This window comes from Marmota flaviventris, chromosome 5 (assembly GCF_047511675.1).
Source record: "Marmota flaviventris isolate mMarFla1 chromosome 5, mMarFla1.hap1, whole genome shotgun sequence".
Classification (NCBI taxonomy): Eukaryota; Metazoa; Chordata; class Mammalia; order Rodentia; family Sciuridae; genus Marmota; species Marmota flaviventris.
This window is the reverse complement of record NC_092502.1, coordinates 29,384,678-29,411,198: the sequence shown is the minus strand read 5'-3', so window position 1 is coordinate 29,411,198 and position 26,521 is coordinate 29,384,678. Positions and strand designations below refer to the sequence as shown.

General features: G+C 46.9%; 1 protein-coding gene across 6 annotated transcripts in view; it reads right to left on the bottom strand.

Moving 5' to 3' along the window:
• Positions 1–26,521, bottom strand: part of Tnip1 (TNFAIP3 interacting protein 1) — a 50,343-nt gene that overhangs the window by 1,500 nt on the left and 22,322 nt on the right. For 4 of the 6 annotated variants that reach the window (XM_071612041.1, XM_027954798.3, XM_071612040.1 and 1 more), the window contains 13 exons: positions 25,257–25,340; positions 22,912–23,103; positions 18,662–18,756; positions 16,812–16,938; positions 12,385–12,474; positions 10,710–10,775; positions 10,359–10,490; positions 6,659–6,787; positions 4,230–4,361; positions 3,035–3,160; positions 2,281–2,346; positions 1,564–1,755; positions 644–734 (listed from right to left, as the gene is read on the bottom strand). In XM_071612041.1, the coding sequence (XP_071468142.1) occupies positions 644–734; positions 1,564–1,755; positions 2,281–2,346; positions 3,035–3,160; positions 4,230–4,361; positions 6,659–6,787; positions 10,359–10,490; positions 10,710–10,775; positions 12,385–12,474; positions 16,812–16,938; positions 18,662–18,756; positions 22,912–23,103; positions 25,257–25,340 (1,522 nt within the window). Of the gene's footprint in view, positions 1–643; positions 746–1,563; positions 1,756–2,280; positions 2,347–3,034; positions 3,161–4,229; positions 4,362–6,658; positions 6,788–10,358; positions 10,491–10,709; positions 10,776–12,384; positions 12,475–16,811; positions 16,939–18,661; positions 18,757–22,911; positions 23,104–25,256; positions 25,341–26,521 lie in introns of all 6 variants that reach the window. The other 2 variants (XM_027954799.3, XM_027954800.3) reach the window with 2 other exon arrangements.

Sequence of the window (26,521 nt, the reverse complement as noted above, 5' to 3'; positions counted from 1 at the left end):
TGTAACCTCTTATGGCAAACACTATGGCCAGAGGGAGCTTTCCAAAATGCTAATCTGGTCATTCCACTCTGCTTTAAGACATCCAGTGACTCCATAACATGCTTAGGGTACAAACTAGCATTCCTTCCATACTCTGCAAGGCCCCATACAGCATAGATCTGCCAGGCCTTTACCTGTGTCTTGTCCCCCCTCTCTCTTTCCCCATGTTGTTCCTGGCTGGTGTTCCCCACACCAGCCTTCCATCAGCTTGCGTCAGCCACTCTCCTTCCATCCTCTTACCAAAGTGTTACAGGTTGGATCTAAATGTTCTGTAAAGGCATTTTGCAGAACAAATGCTAAAGGTATGGTTACCAGCCTGTGGCCCTATTGGGAAATAGTGGAGCATCTAGGAGGTGGGGCCTAGTGGGAGGAAGTCAGGTTGCTAAGGTGCTCGGCATGTGACAACAAACTAGAATGAATGAATGCATGATTTCAGTTCCCTCACTCTGGAGCCAACATCAATTCCCTTCCAACAGTACTTGAGAGAGCTAGGCCTCTCAAATCAAACTGGATCAAACCCCCCAGATCAAACTGGAGCAATACTGATAGATAAGTTACCTTCTCCAGGGGGCGACAAGCTCCTGTACTAGGGGACCACACTCACCGGGGTCGGCAGGCCTGGTGGAAGGTGGGTCTGTCACTTGGGCGCTCTGATTCCGCATTGTGCCACAGGGTGGACGCCAGGTATATTCTGGCTGCAACGAAACTGGTGCTTAATAATCAATAACACACTCAAAAATTACAACAGCAGATATAATGCCAAATCCTAATAAACAAACATCAACTAACCAAGTATAATTCAATCCTTACAACCATCCTGGTTATCATTCCTAGGTGAGGAAACGGAGGCTCAGAGGGTTAAGAAACATTATCTAGCTAGGAAAGTAGCCAAGCTTGGTTTTGAATCCAGTTCTCTACAGCTACAGAATCAAACTCTTTAGCACATGCTACTCCAGTGCTAAAATAAGACATGTATAGAGGATGCTCACACCAGGGAAAGCCAGAGAGGGCTGGATGGCAGGCTGCTGTAATTGTCCAAGGAGAAGCTGGGGTGTTTGTGCGGAAGAGGGACTGCTGAAGATGGGGCAGGGGACAGCAGCTCTTTGGAAAAATAATAAGAGAAAAGCAAAAAAAGAAAAATGTGATAAGAGAAAAGGAAGAGGAGGAGGAAAAGGGAGAGAAACATAGTGAACACTCTGGAATCTGGCACATGTGGAGAAGATAACAGAGTCAAGCCCAAATGGACCTTCCTGGCCTGGGCCTGGAGGGCGCCCTCCTTCCTGTCCTGAGCTGTTACTCAGTCTTCTCCTTTCTATACCAGTAACCCTGAACAGCTGTGGGCTGCAGAATTCTGACTCCTGGGAGAGCAGGCCAGACCTAGGCCCTGGACACCTGCCTGCCACCATGGTGCTGCTCATGAATTGCTGAGGCTGCAGTGTCTGACACCTTCATTTGACCTTCCTCTCTGGAAAAGGCCTGGAATAGCCCCTGTGTGTGTTCTTGAGGGAAGGAGGGCAGACTCACCAGATGGAAGAGGCGCGAGTTGGGGAGTGGGGGCGGATGCTCCATGGCCATGGGTGGTGGAGGGTAGCGGATCTGGGACCAATCCTCAAAGCCATGGTGTGGCACCATGGCTGGTGTGGGTGGGTAGGCATAGAGGTAGGGCCCACAGAGGTGTTCCGGAAGGGGGTCTACATGGTATCGCTCTTCTGAGGCCTGCAAAAAAGGTTCACATCTGGCCCTGGCTGCAACAGGCTACACAAGCCATCCTAGTGGCACCCATCTCACTTCCATAGAATCTTAGCTTTCTAAAGGTACTAAAGGCTGGGACATGGACATGGGAGGTGGGACTTGCCGGCTGGTACATGGCACGGAAGGCGAGTACGGGCATATGCAAAGATGGTACATGAACTTGGAAGGGTGGCACCTGGCATAAACAGCTGGCACATGAACTCAGAAAGCAGGTACACACATACGAAAGACTAGTACATGCCATAAAACCTGGTACATGAGAATGGAAGGGTGGTACCTGGGCACTGAAGGTTGGGTACAGGGCCACAGGTATCCATGATGACAGTCACTGTGTCCTAAGCACTTACTCTGAGCCAATGACTGCTCTGTGCCTGTTTCACCACATTGGTGAGTTGACAGAGAGTGTCAGCACACAGCCCCTCCCATCAGACTGCACCCCTGGAGAAGGTAAGATGTGACGAGTGCTGCCTCCTCCCTTAAGATGCTCACCTTTGCTTTCCTCTTCTGCTGTTTGAGGGTTTCTTTTGCCTTCTCAAATTCTTTGAATGATTTTATCTGGAGAAGGGAGGAAGAGAAGCCTGTTGGCACAGGTAGTTCCTAGCCAGGTCTGGGCCCAGTGCCTAACTGGACCAGAAGGTGGACTGGCTGAGGGCCTAAGTACCTCTCTGGGTCATTGTGCCTAGGCTAGTCCCAGAAAAGGCCCCTGGGGCCCCGCACAACATAGGCTACTAGCTGTGGGGTGAGCCTCTCATCATGGGTGGTCTGAACACAGTCAGCGGGTTTGTGTGAGCCTCACTGCTTCCGTATTAATATCTTTCAGTTCCATTGTGAGTGGGTGAGTGAATAAGGGCCAATTCCTAAATTTGTTCCTGTAGGCATCAAAACTGATTTTGGAAAGTCAGAGATAGAGATGCCTTAGAGTTAGTGCTCAGATCTAGAAGGAATCTGAGGTCTCTGAGAGAAGCTTCAGTTTCTTGGACAACTGCCCTGCCCTGAGATTGTCCGGCTTCTGTTGAATTCTTCCATTTGGGGGAGTGGGCATCTTAGCAGGAACTCCAACTGCTCAAATTCGTCAGCATTTTATATTGGGTCAGAGGGCAAGGGATTTGCCAAGGTCATAGGGAAGTTTGGTAGCAGAGCTGGAAAGGAACCAGAGAGTGTCCTGACAAAGAAAGGCCCTCTAATTCTTACTCCTCTCAATAAGGACAGTCTAATGTCCCTTCCTTGGTCCAGTTGCTCCCACCTGGGCATTGGACAAGGTGACCTGGGCCTGCAGTTTCTCCACCTGCTTCTTCAGTTCCTCCTTCTCCTCATTCATTCTCTCCCGGTCACTGCGCTCCCTCTGGAAGTCCTCCTCAAAGATCTTCACCTGGAGGGCACGGTGGGGTAGGTGGGGGGAGTGGGCATCTTAGCAGGAACTCCAACTGCTTAGGCCCACACCCCATGCCTCCTGCTGGAGGCAACTGATATCAGGGCTGGTTTTGCCCTGTCTCAGGGTCACCACAGGAAATGGGATGGGTGCATCTAGAGCGCCCGCCCACAACTTCAAACAGAGTAGTTCTGTGTCCTTCTAATATTCTGGGCTTCAAGGCAGGACTGTATTTGAATGAAAGATTCATGTTAAAAAAAATAAAAATAAAAGGCTGAAAGCCATCAACCAGTCCAATCCTTTCATCTGCCAAGGCCCACAAAGAGGCAGAGGCCACAGAGGCCACAGACCCAGTGCATGGCGGCAGACTGGAGTTCGGGTCTGCTGGCTCTCAGAGAAGAGGACACATCGCTCTCCCAGGATTTTGGGTGTCCGGGCAAAGGACAGGCTAGGCAGGGCCCTTGCTCCAAGCCTACAGCTTCACACCTCACAGCAGATCACTGAGATGCTGCCTGGGGCCAAGAAAATTTAGGGGATGAAGAGTTGTATAAGCAGCACAGAGACACAGGGGACAGCCATCACCTTTCAACGGCTTGCCAGTCTCCCATATCCCAAAGAGAAAGACTGTTTCACGCTAGTAAGTCTGTGCTATCTTTCCAGTGCTTGCCAATCTCTGAGAAAGAGGGCTCAAGTTCACAGTATTCACCAGGCAAGAGAATCCAGTTATAGTTCAATAACACCATTTTGCTTTTATTGTATTTATTGCTCACAGTTACTTTCTATTTGTGCCAAATAAATAGATTTTTCCATGTATAGTAGTTATAGAAAGTTCCCTTTAAAACAGATTTAAACTTAATTTTTTACACATAAGTAAGAACCAAGTAGGGCACAGAGATGGCTAAGTCATAAAGGTGGCAGAAGAGTGGACTTAAGCCAGAGACACGCTGCTGGAAACAATAAACCTACACCCAGGCAGGGGTCCTGCCAATGGCCAGGGAATGGACTCCTATTTACATGACCCCACGCCCATGCTGACTCTCAGGAATGCCCAACTCCCCCGCAGTCTCACCTGCTGTTTTAGTAACTCGTTTTGTGTCACCAGTTCCTGTTTCCTTAGGAGGCCAGCAGCTCCTTCTGGGCTCCCAAAAGCTGTTGGTGGAGATGACGGGGAGGCCTGGATGCTCAGTGCTTCCTCTAGAGCCTGGGATCAGGTAGAGAAGGGAGAGAATCATAGGGAACCTCTGGAAATCAGTCCCCTTTGGAGCTCATCCCCAGGGATCCTCTTCATGATAGTAATAATCACCACCACCAGTACAGCTTAATAAATGCTGCCCTATTTATTAACATTTTGTACACATCCCCTCGTTTGAGCCTCTCCACAGTTCTATGAAAAAAAGACTCTGATCATCACCCCTATTTTACAAATGTGAAAACCGCGGCTCAGAGACCCAAAGTGACTTGTCCAAGGTCACACAGCTAGTTCGTGGCAATGTAGGAATTCAAACCCAGCATATGCTCTTAACCAGCAGGCTAAACTGTAGAAGGGGAAATCTCCTTCTCTTAACAGATGCAGCTCAATTCTTAGTAAATCGAGACCTAGAAAGAATCTTGAGGTCCCTGAGAGATGCTTCAGTTCCTTGGATAATTACCTTACCCTGAGATTCTTCGGCATCTGTTAGATTTTTCAACATAGCAATCCGTTCCCATTCAAGCCAGCCCTTCCACTTTAACTCTTGTAGTTACATTATGCTGGGTTTTAATTTCTTCTTATGCAAGATTTTATCTAACACTTATGATAAACTGAAACATCAACAAATAACATTTTGAAATAAAAACAGGAAAGCACCCTTAATATACCATGTTCACCAAATAATGTTTTTTATGTAAAACACTATGCTCACATCTTTTAAAAGGCTTCTATTAACTGCTTTTCTCCTTTAACCCTATTAACTGTTAACTTTAGAGCTCTGGAACATCTCTCAAGGCTGATCACCCTTCATTACCACCTGGACTTCAGCCCCTGACCAGCAGGGACTCTGCATGCCAGGCCTCAGCATTGCTGACAGTGTCTCCTACAATGTTTCTGTCTCCGAGGGGAAACAGAGGGCTTTCCCAGCTGGGACTTGGGCCCCTATTCAGTCTCTAGCTCCCTAGATACAAGGAAAGTGCTGAACCAGTAGCCAATTCAGGATGCTCTGAAGGGAAGTGATGGCTTCACTTTTTTCTTCTATTCCACTCCGTTTTTTTAGATGAGAAAACTGAGGTCCAGGCACAGGGAGAGGCCTGCCTGAGGCTACCTGCCTTGCATGACTCATTCACACAGATGTCTCTGTTCCCAGCTCTTCCATTAAAGCCAACTCTGCCACTGGGCAGTACCTGCCTGGATTTAGACATCCAATCTCCCCAGCTCAGGGCAGATAATTTTTCTTCTGGGGAATAGGTCCCAAGGCCCCTGACTCAGCATAATCAATGACTATAAAATATCAAAACCAAATAGAGGGGGTGGGGTGTAGCTTAGTGGTACAGTACTTGCTAATATGGTCAAGACCCTGGGTTCGATCCCTAGCACTGCAACAAACAAAAAATAAATAGAAAGAGATGCCCCAGCAGGGCTTGGACCCAGGGAAAAAAAAACTCATGCTAGAGTCCACTGTGAACAGAGTCAGGAGACAGAGGGAAAGGAAAAACAATTAGCACAGAGGGAAAAGCTGAGCCACAAACTGAACAGCTCCTTCTGGCTTGTCAAGGGCTTCCTTTCAAAGCCCCCTCCTGTCAGCTTCTCCCTTAAACCCCTTGGCTGGAGGTAAAGCGGGGCTAGAATGCTTCCCACCAGGATTCAGATGGCAAAAAGAGGCTAGAGTGGCTAAGCTGGGACCAGAACCAGGCCTTAACCAGGCCTGTCCCATTGCAACTTATCCTGGTACAGACAAGAGAGTTTCTAGTTCACCCAGCCTCCACCCTGGGTACCTGTCCCCCCAGATCCCACTTCACAAGGGTGAGACCCCTGGTGCCAGCACTGGGCAATGCCCTGGGTAAATGCCCTGGTGAGGATGTGTGCCTCATTGCTAGATGGAAAGACAGTAGAGGAAGGAACTACCAGGGAATGAGAAAGGCTGTGAAAAGAGCTGCTGAATTTTAGGAGTTTAAAACAGGGTGATCTAAAAGATACCCAAGGAAGGCTTTGTTGAGTTAGTGATGCTAAAGCTCACCCTGAACAATCAGTAGGGCTGGTATCAGGGTGAAGGGCAGCATGTAGAGCATCAGAGTAAAGGCTGGCACTGCTGGAAGAGGCAGCAGGTGCAAAGGTCTAGAGGAGAGCGAGCCCAGGCTCCAGCAAGGGCTAGATCACTCAGGGCATGGGGAGGCAACAGTAAAGCGGGCAGGGACTGTGACGTCAGCTCACTGACCAACAAGTCACCTCTCCTAGGTTGAGGGCATCAGCAATGGGGTGGGTCTTCTTTCCCTCCCCATCCAGGAGACCAGAGCCAAGATGCCTACCTTGTTGAGCCGCTGGATCTCCTTTTCCTGGTACTCTCGCTGCCGCGTGAGCGGGCTCAGCTGATCCTGCAGGTATTTGACCTTCTGACGTAGCTCCTTGGCCTCTGCTGTCAGCTGCTCTTTGTTGTTCTGCAGGGAACATGGGGTTGGTAAGCAGGGAGCCTCTCCAGGAGGCCTTGACCCCCTGTTCTGCCTGCCCCAGCCTCCCTCATCAACACCTCCTTCTCTCTCTCAGCCACCTTCTCGCAATGCTCATGAGTAAGGCACTTGATAAAAATATGGCGATACCCACACAATCTTGCCCTCAAGGAAGGGATGCCTGGAGGAGTGAAACTAAGTTCTGACACCAGCAACTCCATCAACCAGCAGAGATCCTGGACCCCATCCTAGCCCTTTTGTTTGAGCTTACTTAAATGCCAAGGGTAACAGGGTTCTTAACATGAGTCACAGAGGAACCTTGGGAGAGCTGTGCCTGAAACTGAGCGTATAACTGTCTGTGTCTACCAGATTCGCACAGGGCTCTTTTGTGATCCATGGGGAGTGAGGAACTATTGACAACTTCTAAAGAAGCTTTCAGCTTGTAGTCTCTTAGATTAGAGGATAGATGATACTCAAGGACATAAATGTAGCTCCCAGGTGTTCCTCTAGAGAGAAACACACAGGTAGTGTGGAGTTATAAGAAAGATCATCGCATCTGAGAAGAAATCAGAGAAGGTGTCAAGGTGAGCACCTCTGTCATAATACTAGGAAACCAGGATTTCTGCATCACAGATAGCCCCAGCAAGTATGGCCACTACAGATAGCATAAAGACACAGGTCCCGTAATCAATGGAAAATGGGGAGGTGACTTACTTAAGGCCATAGCACTCTGGGCTAGAATCCAGGTGTCCATTACTCTTTCTCCTTCTGGTCAAAGGAAGTGTTCACTACAGTGGGCAGACCAGACACACCCCAAATAAACTGTATTTCTATGTGTCCAAATGTGAAAAACGGTCTGGAAATAGATGTACCAAAATGGTACCGGGGTTACCTCTGGGGAAGGCCCAGAATTGGGGTAGTAAGTATTCCAGGAAAACTTTCACTTTATTTGGTAGTGTGTCAACATTCTACAATGGTGCATTCACAGCACGAGGATCAGGAGAGAGACCACAGGGTCAGCATTCACCCAGCCCTGTGTGACCTTACTCGTTATTCCACAAACTAGTAGGTGAGCTGCTTCCAGCCAGAGATGGCTCAGGCAGCCTTGGTCAGAATACATGGCAGCTGCCCAGAACTCCCTGCTTAAGAGGCTCTAGAATGAAGCATGGCCTCTAGTGCCAGGTGCTTATCTATAGGGCCACACTCTGGAAACATTCCACTGTCAGATTCCAGGGATTTGTCTCACATACTAAAGTGAGTGAGGGGACCGTGAGCTAGGATACCTGGCTGCGAGTCATAGAACATAATTATGCACTCATGAGAAAACCCAGATGGTGTCCTCTCAACTAAATCTTCAAGGTAAGGTAGGGGGTGGTCACAGATGCAGGCTGGCTGCCCAGATAAGCCTCCTGGGTGCCACATGCTCATGGAAGAAACTCTGAAATGCAATTCATGTTTAAAATGTCCTTTAAAAAATCTAGGCAAGGGGCTGGGGCTATGGCTCATCTATAGAGCACTCGCCTAGCATGTGCAAGGCTCTGTGTTCAATCCTAAGAACCACATAAAATAAATTTTAAAAAAAGGTATTGTGCCAACTACAACTGAAAAAATATTTGAAAAAAAATCTAGGCAAAGTTGGGTGTGGTGGTGAATGCCTATAATCCTCAGTGACTTGGTAAGCTGAGGCAGGAAAATGGCAAATTCAAGGTCAGCCTCAGCACCTCAGTGAGGCCCTAAGCAACTTAGACTTTGTCTCAAAATAAAAAATAAAAAGGGTTGGGGATGTATCTCAGTGGTAAAATCCCCTGGGTTTGATCCTCCTGTGCGTGTGTGTGTGCACGCGCGCGTTCACACACACACACACACACACACACACACACACACAAAGTCTAGGTAAAAGAAGCCAGCGTCCAGTTCCACCAAGGGATGACATGGTGACATGAGTAAAACTCCGAAGGTCTGGGAGTCATGTGGCTTTTCCTCTTTAAGCTGCTCCAGGATCCTGAAGGGCTATGGATGGCATTAGTCACACATGCTTTGGCAGATGCCATTTCTTCAAGGACCTGCTGGTCCTCTAGGCTGAATCTGGTCCCCATTCCCCATTCTGTCCACTCTCTGATTCCAATAACTTCTTTGTAGTACTTAATATACTTTCACTTCAATTAGTTGTTTAGCATCTCTTCCCCAGTCAGGGCAGGGTTGGATAGTTCACATTGAATCTCTATGTCCGGCTCAGTGCCTCAGGCATGCTCTGGTGAAAACTGACTACACAAACGAATAAATAAAGCTTTGCCTGTTAGCACCTCCCCTCAAAATCCTATCACTATGCTAAAGAGTTGGTAGAATGGTCCCTCCAGACCCTCCAGACTGCTTCTATCTCATATATATATATATATATAGGCTTTACTGGGGATTAAACCCAGGGGTGCTCTACCACTGAGCTACACCCCTAACCCTTTTTATTTTTTTAAGACTTTAAGACAAGGTTTCCCTAAGTTGCCCCAGATGGCCTTGAATTTGCAGGAGGAAGATGCCACATAATTGGGATTATAGGAATGTGCCACAGGGCCCAGACTGGATCACTTTCATATATCATGTGCTTCCTGTATAATTTCTATTTCTTACAGAAATCTTTCTATAAGTTTTTTTGATAAGTTTTGAGAAAATACAAAATAATTTTAAAAAGAACTACAGAGCAAATCATTTTTTCATATGTTACTCTCTAAATGGTTTTACCATTTAGAAATAAAATAAATAAAAGATAGGTCACCCTTTGCCTTTCTCCTTTCTTCAAGACCCCTGTCCATATATTCACACACATATATGCACTGCACACATGCATACACAGGCATGCTTAGTCATAAGGTCACTCTTATGAATTTAGGATTTAATCTTCTTTCTTTTCACAACAGTTTTTCTATACATGTTTATACATCTAGATCAAGTTCATTTAAGAGAGCTTGAAATGCAAGGAGAATCTGCAATAACTAATCACAGTTTCTGAATTTTTAACTACTTGTGATACCTCATGGGAATTTTTTTCTCTTTACACATTTTTTATTGGCGCATTATAGTTGTAGGTAATGATGAGATTTGTTGTTACATATTTGTACATGCACAAAATATAACAATATAATTTGGTCAATATCATTCCCCAGTACATCCCTCCTCCCTTTGGGCTTCCCACCCCTTGGTCCCCTTCCTTTACTGATCTCCCTTTGATTTTTGTGAGGCTCCCTCCCGCCATCTTTATTTTCCATTTTCCTCTCCAACTTCCACACATGAGAGGAAACACTATCAGTTTCTAAGACTGTAACTGAACAAACCTCACCGAAAACAAGAAAATTTGAAAAGCAATAGCTAATCTAATCGTTTTTATTTTCAGAAGGGAAACTGAGGCAAAGGGAAGGAAAATGCCTCTGCCCTTGGCCACACAGCTCTTGAGCACTTGAGCTAGAACCTCTGGGCCTCCTGACTCCACCCTTGGCTCACTGACTCCATGGACTGGTGGCTAAAAGGGAGGGGAGGTGCTGAAACCACAAGGCACAGGGGTCACACTTGCCTCCTCCATTTCAATCTTGGACTTGGCCAGCAGGAGCTTGCGGTCAAAGTCTCGCTGCTTCTGCTCCCGCTCAGCTTCTAGATCAGTCACCTGCTTCTGCAGGTCTGCCAGCTTCTGGCGCAGCTCAGTGATCTGGGTTCAGAGGCAGAGAAAGGGACTGCATGAGGGCCAGGGTAGGGGATGTGCCTGGGACGTGGGCAGGGCTTGGCTTCTATGGGGCCTCTGACACTGCCACGGAGCTTCTCATCCTGGGGCTCAGCGTGGCCTCCCGACAAGGCTCAAAACTGTTGAGAAGGAAGCAGCAAGACTAAGTATGCCCTAAGAGCCCAGCCAAGAACCCCCCCACCTTACCTTCTGCTCATATTGCTGCTTCATGGACCGGAAATGCTGGTCCCATTGCTTATTCACTTCTAGCAGCTGTGGGGAAAGATGGGGGTTAGAAGCAGAGAAGGAACACGGAGCACCAACACTCCATGACTTAGTCAACACTAAGACAGGAAAACAGTAATCATTTTGGTGTAGGATCATGGAGCATGCACCTTTTCAGAGGGCAATTGGATTATGTATTAAAATTTCATGTTTTTATTATCTTGAACCTAATACTTCCACTATGAAAAATTTAACCAACAGAAACACTTACACAGGGTGCAAATATATATAGACTGATCATCTTAGCCATGTTTATATTACCAAAAAAAAAAAAAAAAAAAAAAAATCCAGAGGCCAACATTTGTGTAGAAGATAGGTTAAGTATACTATAATGTAAAAATATACTGCAGATATTCAGAAAATAAGGCATCTACTACATTTTCTTAGTTCAAAGATAATACTAATTATAGGCCCCCTCTTGATGTAATAATTCCTCAACTCTACATCATTAAATAAATAAAACAATGGGAAAGGGTATCCCAATTTCAGAAACATTATATGTGAAAAATATTTAGAACTGAAGGAATATGGCATATATAGATAGAAATAAGTACCCTCAAAGACAGCTGATTTTAAAAGAAAAAAGAGTAATTTATAAAGTAGTTTGTATCATTTTATTTTTATGCATTAAAAAACTGAGAAATATGGAATAAACTGGTATTAGTTGCTGTTATCTCTAAGAAATGATATTCTCAATTTTTTAAAATAATGAGCACTGCATTACTCTTTTTAAATAATTTTTTTAAGAAAGAGAGAGAGAGAGAGAGAGAATTTTTTAATATTTATTTTTTAGTTTTCGGCGGACACAACATCTTTGTTTGTATGTGGTGCTGAGGATCGAACCCGGGGCGCACGCATGCCAGGCGAGCGCGCTACCGCTTGAGCCACATCCCCAGCCCCGAGCACTGCATTACTTTTGAAATCTAAAAAGAAACTTAACAATCACCTAAAATTAATATGCACGTAACAAACTTTCAGATGTGAAGAAGGACAGAGGGGCACAGGCTCAGGGTCTGGGAAAGGAGCAGTGAGGAGAAAAGGAGCCTAGGGAGGAAGGATAGTACCAAGGCCACTAGAAAGAAACTGGGCTTTTACCTAGGCCTGGAAAGACCACGCTGTGTGGGGGAGAAAGGTGGAGGAGGAAGACCATGAGATACCAGGGGAGAGCCCGAAATTTTGGAGACTCTGGGCCAGTGGGAAGTTGTGTTTCAGGAGGGCAGGGGGCCCTCCTTCATGTCAGACCCTCCCTGAGCTGCAGGTGCAGTCAGAGGAGTTCTCTGTCCCCAATACTGAAACTCACCTGAGCTATCACCTGTTCCCACCATCCATTGTGTACTTTGGGAGCCTTCTTAAACCCTTCCATTGTCCCCAATAATTTCAGGTTGTGCCACAAATTCCATCTCCTCAGAGTGACCCCCGTGGGCAGTTCAAGAGAAGACAGCAGACCTCTTCCTTGGGTGTATGGTTCAGTGGTCACCATGGCAACTCCCCATGGTAACTTGGGACTAACTGGAACCTAGAGGCCAGGCGAGTCCTTTATCCTGCTGGTCCCAGGAGGGAAGAAGGGTCTTTCCTGACTACCCCTCCAGCCACTTACCTCCATGCGCTGCTGCTCCAGCATCTTCACCTTCTTCTCAGCTGCACCCAAGGCCCCCACCTCTGGGACCTTACCTGCCATTACACCAGCCTAAGGAGAAACACAGAGGGTCTTTACCAAAGCCTTGAATAAAAATTGTCTTACCCATACACCTCCATGGCTCTAGCCCTCCCACATCCGACTTCTCTACTCCTCCCACCTACTAAAACACTGATAACCATCCCAAGCATGACTCCCCCTTCTGGAAGTCATGATGAGGCTCATGGTGGCTGCCAGATGCTGCCCCCTCCCCACAACTGCCTTCCCTGCTTAAGCTGTATCTCCCCCCTCTGGCCACTCTCCCTCTGCCTACACACATATGGGCCCAAATACTCTGGCCTATGAGCAAGGAGTTACATAGTTGTTAAATAATTATAAAACTTTTATAAAAATTAAAGATTTATAAAATATTTAAAAATATTTTTCATATAAAACAAAAGTGTATGTGTATGCATGATTGATATACACATATGTATTTCCAGCTCTGTCCTCTGGAAGGGCCTAAAACTGACACGGTAGCAGTAAGCACACCTTGTACGCACAGCTTAGTTTCTAAATACCATTTTCCAGTAAAAAAAAAAAAAAATCAGGGGTCCTTGGAGAAATGAATTTCAGAGCAGGGGCAGGGAAAATATAAATTGAATTTGAGTATCATATAGTGCCAGAAAGTAAGGAAGTGCTCATAATAATAAAACAACAACCATAATAACTAATAGTAATAGAGACATGGGCTGGGATTGTGGCTCAGTGGTAGAGCGCTTGCCTAGTATGTGTGAGGCACTGGGTTCGAGCCTCAGCACCACATATAAATAAATAAAAAATGAAGGCCCATTGACAACTAAAAAATATTTTTAAAAAATATAGGCATATCAAAGGGTCACAGGAAACAACTTCAAAGAGCTTCCCAAGCCAAAGCTTAACAATCTGAACAGCTAAATCAAAACACTATTGGGTTACAAACCAATGTACAAAACAAGTATCCTTGAAACCATACTGATAGCAAGAAATAGCTGAACAAATAGATAAATAGATGAGAAGGGATAGCTCTTCTTTGTAAGAGAATTTCAATTAATAAATATGGAAAGAATGAGAGAAATAAAATCATCATTAAAATACTACAGTAATCAGGCGTGGTGGTGTACAATTGTAATCTTAGCAGCTCAGGAGGCTGAGGTAGGAGGATCACAAATTCAAAGTGAGCCTCAGCAATTCAGCTAGATCCTAAGCAATCTAGTGCGACCGTGTCTCTAAATAAAATATAAAAAGGTCTGAGGATGTGGCTCAGTGATTAAGCACCCTCTGGGTTCAGTCTCTGATACCAAAAAAAAAGCTATAGTAATACATACTGCAGAAGAGATCCACCAGTGTGTTATGTAAGTGCTAATCAGTGAAGTTAAGGAGAAACAGGGTGTTTGCATAGTCTCAAAGTTTCTCCTCAAAAATAGTTGTTGATTACTTTTATGAGTCAGTTTTATCGTAGTGCAACTTGACAGTAGCACCTTTGCCAAGTGATCAAGGTTAGCAGTAGTAACATATTCTGACATCATGAAGCCTAAGATGAGGTACTGAGAAGGGGCCAGCAAACTTCACTTGTGTACTCAGAATGTCACTTCTGTGAGACTCTTGCCAAATCTGTAACTGCAATCTAATCTTTGGAAAACATTAGGTAAACCCAAGTTGAGGATCATTCTACAAAACAAGTAGCCAGTATAGCTCAAAAGTGTCAAGGGCATGAAAAATGAGGATCAGATGAGAACTGTCACAAACTGGAGGAGACCAAGAAGACTGGCCTCTTTCATACCTCCCTGACAACATAATGCAATGTGGGATCCTGGATTAAATCCCAGAACAAATCAAGACACGAATGAAAGACTAGTGATATCTGAATAAAGTCTGCAGTGTAGTTAATAGCATGATACTGTGGTTAATTCCTAGTTTTGGTAACTGAACCATGATTATTTAAGATGTTAACATTAGGGGAAGCTAGAGGAAGGGGATGTGAGAAGTGAACTCTGGATTGTTTCATTTTTTGTTGTACAAAGTTATCTCAAAATGAGAAGTTTTTAAAATAAAAATCAGTAAATAAAAAGTGTTAGGTGAAACCAAAGAATAATGAGTGTAGAATTTGAACACTGGCTCTATCTCCAAGCCCTTCTGTGAGGTAGGCCAAGACCTGGTCCTCTCGCCCTTAATATGAGATTAACAGACGATGGTCTATGCAGGCCCCATATGGACCTCTGATGTTTGAGTCCACTCTCTGACTTCAGTTTGTCCTGGAATCATATTCTATTTTTATATTCTCTTTATTCCCTGCCTTCCAATTCACCTCCATGCTCTCCCAGGCTTGTGAGGTTCAAGTGCCTCCTACAGGCTAAGGCCTGTAAGAACACTATGGCAGCAGAAGTGAGGCAGGGAGCAGAGAGCTCTCTCCAGGTAAGGTCACCTCCTTTGAGAATTGGGAGACAGGTCACCCTCTTGGAACCTGCTGTCTCCTGGAAGGGAGCTGTGCTTATCTGTCATGGTTGATGGCTACTGGGAAAGAAAGAAGCAGGAGAATGCCGGGCTCCTGGATGGCATGCTCTGAATCTCTACCGAGAGCAATCTATGTGGAAGAGTAAGAAAGAACTGTAGAGTTAGCAGACCTGGCTGCTACCACCAAATGTACCATTAAAAGCAATAACTGGGGCTGGGATTGTGGCTCAGTGGTAGAGCACTTGCCTAGCATGTGTGAGGCACTGGGTTCAATTCTCAGACCACATACACGTAAGTAAAATAAAGGTCCATCAACAACTAAATATTAGAAAATATCAGAAAAAAATTAGAAAAATATTTAAAAAAATATTAGAAAATATTTAAAAATATTAGAAAAAAGGCAATAGCTAATGCTTACCATTTACTCCAATAAACCACCTCATGTCCATTTGCATCACTAAATCTTCCCAACAATTCCTTGTGGGAGGTGTTACATCTCCATTTTACAGGGGAAGAAACTGAAGCCCAGAGTGTATATGTAACTTGTCCAGGGTCATAGTGCTGGCCTGAGGTGGAGCCAGAATTCCACCCATATGCAGCGCCAGGGCACAGGCTTCACACCTCCCTGGAATACACGCCTCTCATGGGACCAGAGGCCCTGGATCCCAAGCACAGAGATGTCCTAGGTGTATGGGCAAGTCGCTTCCTCTTTCTGACAGGCCAGTAAGAGCCTCTGGCCTTTCAAGATAAGTCAGGTAAGATAAGATGATACAAAAGGTTTTGGAAAGGCCGGCTGACAGAATTCCATACCTGAGGTGACTCAGCACCTAGGAGAGACCAGAATTCACAAGCCACCTCCTCAAGAGGGCAGGTAAGGCAGACTGAACAAGAGAAGGGTTTCAAGGGCTGGGATTCAGAAGGCCAAAAGTGAGCAGACCTTGGCCATTTAGCAATGGGTTTCCCTGACCATGCCCTTGCCTGCTTGATAGCAGGTGACACAGGAATCTGAACTGCACAATGACACATGACCTCTTCAAACCTCTTGCCACAGCTGTAAAGTGGCAAGCCCTGACTACCTCAGTGTAGAGAGAAGGCCAAAATGGGATAATTGTTTTGAAAGTCCTGACTCTCTATTGCCACATAATAATGAGGAATTATATTATTAAGGTAATTACTACTATTTCATAGGAGTAGGGTTTGTCAAAGACATTCAATTACTATGTAGCTGTTAAACCCCACTTAAGGGAAAGAATGCACTGAGAAAGAGTTGGGACTCAGGGGTATGGCAAAGACTGGGCAAGGGGTTCTTGGGACCAGGCTGGGTACCAGGCTTAGAAGTGGAGGCAGGAGGAGGAAGTGGTCCAGCTCTGTGGCATTATCAAACCATGCCCGTGGCCAGCACCTTCTTCTCTCCATTTCAGAGGCTTCTGTGGAGCTTAACAGAATCCCCAGAGATTGTTCAACCCAATGCCCTAATTCTGCCTGGAATACAGGTATGTTAAATTGACTTTTGGGAGCTGCCCTTTAAGAAAGATCTTGACAAACTGGCATTGTTTGGGGAATATTGCCCAGACTGAGCAAAGACTCAGTGCTACCTTCTATAAGCAATGGCCAAAGGAATTGCAGTTAGTCAGAAGAGAAGGCCTGTCAGGGCCACAGGGCTATGCGATGCCAGCAGTTCTTAGCTTGTGTTCCAGGGAGTGAGACATTCTGTGGGGCGGAAGCAGAATAAAACCTGAAAAGTGGAAGCTCCAAGGAGGCGGATGCTAGGTCAAGCTATGGAACTGCATCTACCAACTAGAACTTTCTCCCAGCAGAACTATGTGCAGGAGGTAGTAAACTCACTATCACTGGAGGTGGTGAAGGGATGCTGGGTACCAGCAACTGAGGTTGCTGTTGAATTTCTGACCACATACCTGCTGTTGTCCAGCCATACCCTTCTTGCTGTTACCCTCCAACTTTGGTGAGCCTGGCTGACCACAGGCACCCTCTTTGTTGCTGCTGCTGCTCATCAACAACTTCTTAAGCTCCATATTTTCTTCCCTGGGTTGGAGGCAAACAGAGAAGTCACAATAGCAGCACTAGGTTAAAGAGTCAATAGGGTTTTCTGACTTACTATTACATGAGTTGCAGAGGTGTCCTGGGAAGCACACCAAGACCCTGAAACATACTTAAAGGAGAACCCTGAGGGGCACCAATAAGCCACATTGCTGGCAGTCTGATCCTCAGGGTTTCCCTAATTCTGGCATGGCTATATACATGATATCTTCAAAATGCATGTAAACACTGCAAATCTGGGTCATATTCTAGTGAGAAAGCTCCACCTTCTCCAGTTATTACCATATGTCTTGGGTAGAGCAGGAGAAAGCCTGATCGGTCCTGAGCACCTCATCAACATGTGCTAATATCCTGTGTTAAAGCAGAAAGAACAGGATGTAGGACTCAGAGCCTTTTGTGGGAATAGTATTTAGCTATCACCTATTAACATTTCTTCATCTTCACTGGATTTATTTTTAAAGTTATCTTCTATTTAGTATAGGTAATGCTGCTTTCCATTTTTGCGATACTGGGGACTGAACCCAGGACCTTGCACATGCTAGGCAAGTGCTTTACCACTGAGCTACATTACTTGTGTTTTTAATTTTTATTTTGAAACAAGGTCTTGTTAAGTTGCTGAGGCTGGCCTAGAACCTATGATTCTCCTGCTTCAATTTCCTGAGAGGCTGAGGTTTCAGGCATTGGCCAACATTGTTTAGCTTGTACTTTTGCCTTCTAACACATGAGTCACTCCTCCAGCCTGGGTTTTTGGACTCATGGATGGAGTCAGCATGGCAATAACTTGTTCATCCAAAAGTTAATAAAGATGAGCTCATTCAAAATGGCACAACATCAAGTTATCACAGCCTGGTCCCAATAAGAAGTTATTACTTCCTATTGATTGTAATAAAGGGGTGGTAGGTAGGGGGGAGACAGTGACAAGTCTTGGCTTGCTGACCCAGACTTCCCCTACATGTACTCAGCCCAGCTGGTACTCAATGGGATTCAGCACTCATGTTACCCAGGACCATAGTGTTGGCAAGAATTGTGGCCACACTAGTGAATGCACAAGGAGACCGAGGTTCTTATTGTGAGACCTAAAGCAAGTCCCTTGTCTCTCTCTGGGCCTCAGTCTTTCCTCACACAATGACGGGTTTGGCCTACATGATTGCAAAGAGCTTTTTTGAGCTCTTATAGTCAAGGATGTGTGTGTCCCTGGGTGTGATCCTGGGCCCACTTTACATCATGGTCACAGAGAGCCTCGGTGAAATGAAGACTCCTATGTCTTACCTAAGACTGGCCAGCTCTGTCTTGCAGAGGAGGGAGGGGTTGGAGTATAAATTTGTAATGCCCCTGACCCTCAGTTCAGATTAGATCTGATGTTCTCAGGAAAACTGAGTGGTGCAGGATGGCGACCAGCAGGGGGCAGCAAAGTCCTGAGCCCTCCCCCACACAGCGTGCTAGACAACCAACAGGCTGAGGAGACAAGTTCCCAAGGCAGAAGGACAATTTGTATTAACATTCTGCATTTCTCAAGGTACTCTATACACAGACACTTCCCAAAGTATGAGAAGAGCCAGACAGAAATACCAAAGGAGCCAAGAGATTGGGCTTCTGAACAGGCCTCCAGAGTCCTGAGTCCTCATCCCAGAAATTAGTGCTATGCCCCACCCCCGCTCCTTCCACCTATCCCTTACTCCTCACTCCTTCTCTAGGGGTCTGGGCTTACCTCAGCCTCTCAGCAGCCTGATCCCGCTGTTCCAGGCCCTTGTCCAGCTTGGCTTTCAGGGCTTCATTCTCCTTCCGAAGCTGTTCACATAGGGTCTGTGGGGCAGACAGGTGGGCAAGGCCAGGTAAGGAGAGGGTACATCCCAAATGCAGGTTCATACCAGGGAACAGGGGAATGGCTCCTGCTGCCCAGGTACCAGCACCTCATCCTCTTTGGCCTCACCCAAACACTTCCGTGCCAGCTGGCTCCTTCAGGGTCCTCCACGCATCCTCTCCCTCAGGAGGAGGCTATGAGGACACCTGACCAAGAATCAGTCACAGGCCTCCCAGTCCTCTAGCCCATTCCCCATCAGTGAGCTCCACCCCCTCTTCCTTCACCACTGTTCCTACTGCCCACCAGCTAGGAGACACACAGTGGTCAAGCCTTACGCCGTGGCTCATGCTTCACTTCTGAGATTTGTCCCCTCCTCTATAACTGCTCCTCCTCTGCCTCCCTTTAGGGTTGCTATGAGGGATGAGTAAGACCGAGTATAAGTGTCCTGGGAATGGACTGTCACCTGATGACAGGGGAGGACTTGTGTTGGAAGTCAGGCAAGGTGGTGAGTGGCCAGGCCCAGGGCCTTCCAGGTGAGTGGGGAAGGGCAGGTGCCCCCAGCACACAAACAGTGTCAGATGGAGATGCTGAATCTTTCAACAAATATTCACTGAGCACCTACTGCATGCCAGCTATGTGGCTATGTGCTTGTCCATGCAGTACCTTGTGAGTGCCTCACAACTTTGCCAGAGTGAGGTAATTCACCTCTATGTTACAGAGGGAAACTATCTGCTATGAAGAATCACCACCGGAGCCGGGCCCTGTGGTGCACACCTGTAATCCCAGTAACTTGGGAGGCTGAGGCAGGAGGATTACAAGTTCAAAGCCAGCCTCAGAAACTTAGTGAGGCCCTAAGCAACTTAGTGAGACCCTGCTTCAAATTAAAAAATAAAAAGAGGTGGAGATGTGGATCAATGATAGAGTGCCCCTGAACTCAATTCCCAGTAGCAAGTAAACAAGTAAGTAAGTGAATAAACAAATCACCAATGGAAGCCAGGTACTGTGGCGCAAGTCTATGATCCCAGCTAGTTGGGAGGTGGAGGCAGGAGAATGGAAGTTTTGAAATTCAGCTAGACCCCTAAGTAACTTAGCGAGATCCTGTCTCAAAATAAAATACAAAGGACAGGAGATGTAGCTCAGTGGTATTGCCCCTGGGGTTCAATCAAAGAGAAAAAAAAAATCACTACTGCAATTACACTCCATCTGGCACACCCTAACCTGGCATCTCTTTCCTCAGTGCTGAAAAAGCAGAGAAGGGAGAAGCAGAGCCCAAGGAGAGAGCCTGGGATTTGGCTGGGCAGGGACCTTGGTTCTCTAGACATTTTCCAACTGCTCCCTTCCATTCCCAGGCTGGGGACAGTGGTACAATACTTTCCCCACAGCAAGGGTTAACAAGGATGCTTCGTATTCTCTAATGGTGCACCCTTGGGGCCTGGGACTCTAAGGAACTATGTGGAGCAGAAACAACCCCTGCCACCCAGAACAGGAGGGAAAACTGTCATATCTGGGGAGATTCCAGAGTTGTCCGCTTCCTTTCTGACTAATGCAGGAGAGTCCTGGAAGGTCTGAATGGAGAAGAAAGCCTTGCCCTGGAGGGTGGCTGAACAATGTGGGGCAGAGGAAACAGAAAACAGTTGTTACTGGCTTTCCCAATGCCTCAGCAGAGAATTCTGTGCCATATCTGTCCTTGAATGTTGAATGAATCAAGAAACAAATCAAAGGCTACATTAGGAGGAACCAAATTAATCTATCTCTGCCCACAGGCTACGTAAATACAAGGGATGCCATAGCCCCGGGGTTGGGCCTCCAGAGAATTATCTTGTTCCTGATCACTAAGGAAAGGCCAGAAAGAGGCCTCCCCTGCTGCCCTGTCCCTCCAGGATAGAGGTTGTTACTTTAGAGTCTCTGGTAAATGTCCTGGGCACAAAATGGCCCAGGATAGGATCAGTAAAGGTCAAAAGAGGATCACTTTCTATCACAGGGGCTAAGAGAGTTCACCTGTGAGTTTTTTTTGTTCATTTTGTTCATTCTTTCACTCATTTATTTACCAAATGTGCTAAATACTGCGATACAATGGTGAATATATATGATAGTTAAGGTACCTGCCCCCCACATGAAGCTCATGTTCTAGCAGAGAGAACTTGAAGAAAAAAGATAGATGAGCCGGGTGCAGTGGTGCACACCTGTAATCCCAATGGCTCTGGAGGCTAAGGCAAGAGGATCACAAGTTCAAAGCTGGTCTCAGCAATGGCAAGGTGCTAAGCAACTCAGTGAGACCTTGTCTCTAAATAAAATACAAAATAGGGCTGGAGATGTGGCTTAGTGGTTGAGTGCCCCCCAGTGCCAAAAAAAGAAAAGAAAAGAAAAAAGATAAAGATCAAACCAACTAATAAAATTATTGCAAACTATGATAACAGCTAAAAAGAAAACAAACAGGAGCCCTGATATAAAAAGATAACAGAGGTTCAGTGGGAATCCTTTTAGGAGGCCAGAATCTATTCCCATTTGAGCTGGAATGTGGATGCTCAAAGTGATCTTGGCACACATGCTGCATCAGGTTCACTTTCCATGGCGTGGCTTGGACATCTCAAAAAGCCTTGGTGGCACTGGAAAGAGCTCCCCTCCCTCAGTCTTGCCCTGTATGTCCTGTGCAGCCCACTCCCGTTACTTCTCCAGCCTCGAGGTGGGAAGGTTGTCCTGTGTGCTCCTCAGTCCCCTATTCCTCTCCTCATGCCACATCCCCAGTCTGGACATTCCTGCTGTTGTCAACCCAAGGGCTGCCCACAGTCACACAAGGTGGACTTCCCTTTCTCCCATCAATTGGGCATTTGAATGTCTGTTGACAGGAGCAAGATCAGAGACTGGCACAGAGGGCGGTCTACAGGAGCAGAAGGGACTTTAAAACTGGTTCTGTCACCACAGTGAAAGGTGCTCATGTCCAGAGCAGGTCTAGGGGCCTCAGCTTCACTATCTTGGGAATGGTCACCATTTACAAATGGATCCTTCTCAGTCCAAACCCTCAAGGCTAAGATGACCATGATCATCCAATCCTAACAGTCACCACTTTTCTAGTATTTACATTGTACTAGGTACTTTCTGTACATTGCCTCATTTACTAGGGCAGTCCCAAGAGGGAAGTTTTCCAAGCACATGTTACTGACAGGGACAGTGGTGGATGGAGAGGATGAGTGACTTGCCAAGCAATAAAAAAAGCAAGGACTGGGCTAGGGCTGTGGCTCAGTGATAGAGCGCTTGCCTAGCATGTGTGAGGCACTGGGCTCAATTCTCAGCACTGCATATAAATAAATAGAATAAATGTCCGTTCATACACACATACACACACACAAGGACCACATAAATCCCAGCCTAGCAAGGGAATCTGACCCTTCCCCAACACAGGGAGGCTTTATTTTGGGGTGGGTGGGGGGAAGAGTATGTTGGAGATTGAACCCAGGGATGTTCTATCACTGAGCCAAATCCCCATTTTTATTTTTTATTTTGAGGCAGGGTCTCATTAAGCTGCTTAGGGCCTTGTTAAGGTGTCAAAGATATTTTTGAACTTGTGATTCTCCTGCCTTAGCCTCCAAGTTGCTGAGATGATAGGCATGCACCACCGTGCCCGTATAGGGAGGCTTTTAAGAATTCAGTCAGCAAGGTAGGTTGGGATGGTGGTTAAGAATATGAACTTTGAAATATGACAGATCAAGATTACAATCCCAGTTCTATCCTTTGGCAAATGGGTGACTTTGGGCAAAAAATATCATTTCCTGGGGTTGTTTAACAACCTGAAAAGACCACTCCTGCCTCAGGGACATATCCAACATACAAGGAGCTGACCTCTGGTCCCTCCCTTCCTCCACTTGCATGTGAAGAACAAAGGCAGGACCACACCCAGCCTGCCCGATTCCCAGCCCGCAGGGTATCCCCAATCATGCAATTGCATTGCCCACCTCATATTTCCTCATTTCCTTCCTCTTCTTCATATCTTCCCATAACTCCCTTACTCCACTGCACCACCCGGAACAAAAAGAACCAAATCTGCTGAAACAGAGTTCCCCATGGCACCTCAGGGTCCCAGGAAGGGCTGGAGGGTGGGGAAGCATTAGGGTGGGCAGTGCACCTGCCCATCCCAGGTGGCTCCCCCTCACCTGCCTCACCTGCAGGATGGAGGTGCGCTGCTCGTTCTTGTGCACCTTGGAGGCCAGCCGGTTGAACTCCAGGGCCATGCGGCCCAGATGGGTGAAGAGCTGGCTGTGGTCGGGCTCCTCAGCACACACACTCAGGGTGGTCTCCAGCCGCTGCAGGTGCAGCATCAGGTTGCTGTCCTCATGGGGCAGGGGACCTAGCTCCTGGTGGAGGGCGGGTGGAGCACTCTTCACTCAACCTGAGCAGGCACTGCCAGCCCATTCTCCTACTGCTTCCCCATTCTTCATGACTTAGTTTCCCCCGTGGCCCCAGCTCAGCCCGTGGAAATTCTCCAGTTACACAGGTTCCCTATCTGGGGCTGACTCACAGGGCAGGACCCGGGACTCTCAGGTCACTGGTTGGTTCAACAGCACAGGGCCACCTTCCTCCCACACTCTAAGCCTTGTAGAATGCTCTGTCCTTCTTCACAGGCTTCTGATAAGGAGGAATTAATGCACAGGAGTGGCAGTCCCAGAGAAGGGGTATCCCTCTATATACCGCTTCCTTAGCTCAGGGAGACCAGAGAGCCATGACTCATATGTGTCTTCTGGGGAATGTTCCACATAGTCATCTGCTTCTCAGAGGACCCAAGATTCAAAATAGGTGAGGAATCACAGCTTTAGACTTGTTTCAAAGAGTCCCAACCTAGTATAGTATATAAGAATGGAACAGACCGGGCCAGAGAGTCTAACCCCACTCTCCTGCTGGCTCTAGAACACTCCTACCACACATAGCCTTAATCATGCCTCTTCCTCACCTTGTCCAAGGACACACAATGGTACCTTACCACTGACTGCATGGAGCAGGTCTCCGAGGCCCTACAGAGCAGGTCCCACCTACAGTGGCATCTGGCCAGCCTTCCCACCTTTGCCTGCATGATACCTCACACCAGGCCCCTTGGTTTTCCAAGCTTCATCAGGCAGTGTCCTTTCTGACTCTACAAGTCTTGTTTACCTTTCTCCGAACCTGCCCTCAATCCGGCTCTTTCAGCAGGCCTCCCCTAGACATTTGTGGAACCACATGACATCAAAGCTACAGGGACCTCAGGGTTTGAGTTGGAAAACTGAGGCACAGGGAGAAGGAACTTGTTCAAGGCCACCCAGTGAGCCAGTGGCAGAGCCAAGAGTACAACTGAAGTTCCCTGGGAGCAACCCAGTGCTCTGCCTTGCAGACCTCCTGCTTCCTGGAACCCTGCAACAACTGCACTTTCAGCAAATGCTGATTCCATGTTAGCACGGTATTCTGATGAGAGACAATGCTGCCTCCTCAACTCTGCTGCCTATTTCCACACAGGACCTGAGGTGGCCGATGCTGCTCTATTTGAGGCTCATGAAGGACTTAGAATCCCTCGGATTTCTCCAGTTAGCCCACAAGCTTCCAGAGGGCAGGAGGCGGTCTTGTTTTGCATAGATGAGGCACAGTGTAGGGCCAAGGAGAAACTTCTTAAAGAGATACAGTTACTGGTCCAAGGTGAAACACACTCTGCCATTCTGGGGGATCTCACCTCCTCAGCCAGCATCTTACAGTCCTCAGGGACAGGACAGGATAAGAGACATGAGGTCCCACAAAGCAAAGAGATCCTTTCTAACACTCAGAGCTGCCTGATGTGGTAATAAGTCTCTCATCACTGAAGGTATGCTGGATGGCTACCTGCTGGGGTCCTGAGTGGGAAATGACATATAAGAGCAGCAGGAGGGATCAGACTAACAGTGAAGGGTTCGATTATGTATTGCTGGCAATAATGATTAAAAAAAAAACAACTCCCAGTGGGAGGGGAGGGAGAAGAAGGTAGGAATTCAAGACCTCTGAAGAATTTTTCAGACTTTTATAATAGTTCTCCAATAAGTCTGTGTGTGTACATACACTACACACGCATGGCCTGTGTGTCTACGTCGAAAGGTTAGACTCCAACACGAACCCAGGAGGGAACACTGGGAGGAGCCAGGAGCCTACACAGAGGGTAAATCACCTGCCTTAAGTGGTCCTGGGCCTTCCTGACCGTTTCTTTCCCCACAGGCTAAGATCCCACAGACCCAAGGGGCTGAGTCATAATGTGTGGCCCAGAGGTCAACAGGGCTGGCAGAGTGCCCAGGTTTTCACAACAGTCAGATGCCCGTGTGTCCTGTCAGGGAAGTCACTGGCTCAGGGATTTGCATATGAGAGCGAGAAGCACCCCCTGCTACGGCCCCTCTGTGTCCCCAAGTGACTCCAGAGTGCCCAAGGGATCTGAGTGGTAAGCATGCCTTTCATGCAGGGACAGGTGACTGAGACAGAGAAAACAGTAGACCATGCTCAGGGGGCCTGGCCGTCCACTCACCATTGGGTTTCTGATGTGGCCGCGGCTTTCTGGTGGAGAATTCTGTTCTTCGGTGTGGACGATTTCAAATTCAGAGGAGGTGCCCTGTTGAGAATGGAGTTAGAAGTTGCCCAAGAGAAGATACCCCAGCTCTCTTCTGAGTCGGGCTACTGAGAGTAACAAGCAGGTAGAACAAAGGACAAGATCTCATCTCACATCCAGCTCAAGCAGGTGGCCTACTGTGTACAGAGGGAGCCAGCCCAGTTGAACTCATGGATGGCTACACATTGCTCCTGGGAGATCACAGGGCAGGACTCCTGATAAACACCTTACCCTCTGTGATCTGAGGGCCATACTCCTCCAGGCCCAGTTTCCTCATCCATAAAATAGCGATGTTTGACTAGCTGACCTTGAACTGCTAGCATTTCAGGGTCACATTTTTTTAAGGTCTTATACTTCTGAAACGTGTCCATGAACTTCATTATTTCTCAAAGAAAGCCATGAAGTAGGTCAGAGGGTTATATCCCCTTTGGACAGATGAAGAAACTGAGGTCATACAGTTTATTGTTAATACTAGCACAGGACTGGGCCCAAGACTGCAGATCCTGCTATGGCACCAGAGCTGTCTCCTAGGTCTGAGTCTGATTGGTCTTCCAGGTGATATAAACAGAGGTATTATTGCCTCCATCAAACAAGGTCCTGTGCTGGCCTTGCCAATCCAGTCCAGGAGATCTCAGAGCAGACTGATCTAAGAAAAGTGCCAAAGATGGTTCAACAAACATGGAGACTTTTTCAAATTCACCCAAATCCAAGGTGGCTAACCAATCCCATATTTTTTCACATCTCTCAGCCATTTCAAATGGAATTCACTGGTTGTTCAACCAACTGACAGGTCCATGGTCCATGTGAACCTGCATGTGGCTCTAGGATTCTCATTAAACCTGGCCTACAAAGACTATTTCTGCCTTCCCCTTGTCCTGGGATGGGGCAGGACAGTGGGAGAAACTGCCCAGCTTCCATCTGAGTCTCACAGCCACCATGACCCCAACTCTAGTCTCAGTCCTTCCCTAGAAAATCCTTTCCCCTCTACATTTTCCAGTTTGACCTAGAAAAAGGCCCTTCTCTCCCTGGACATGATCTTTAGAATGAAGGTGCTAAACTATATGATCCCTTGGGTGCTTTCTAGTCTTATAGTATCAAGAAAACCTTCCCACGCCAACTCTGCAAGAGATAGTTTCTGAGCCCTCCCCAAAAGTGCGAGTTCCAGGTCACGTGTGCCTGTCTTC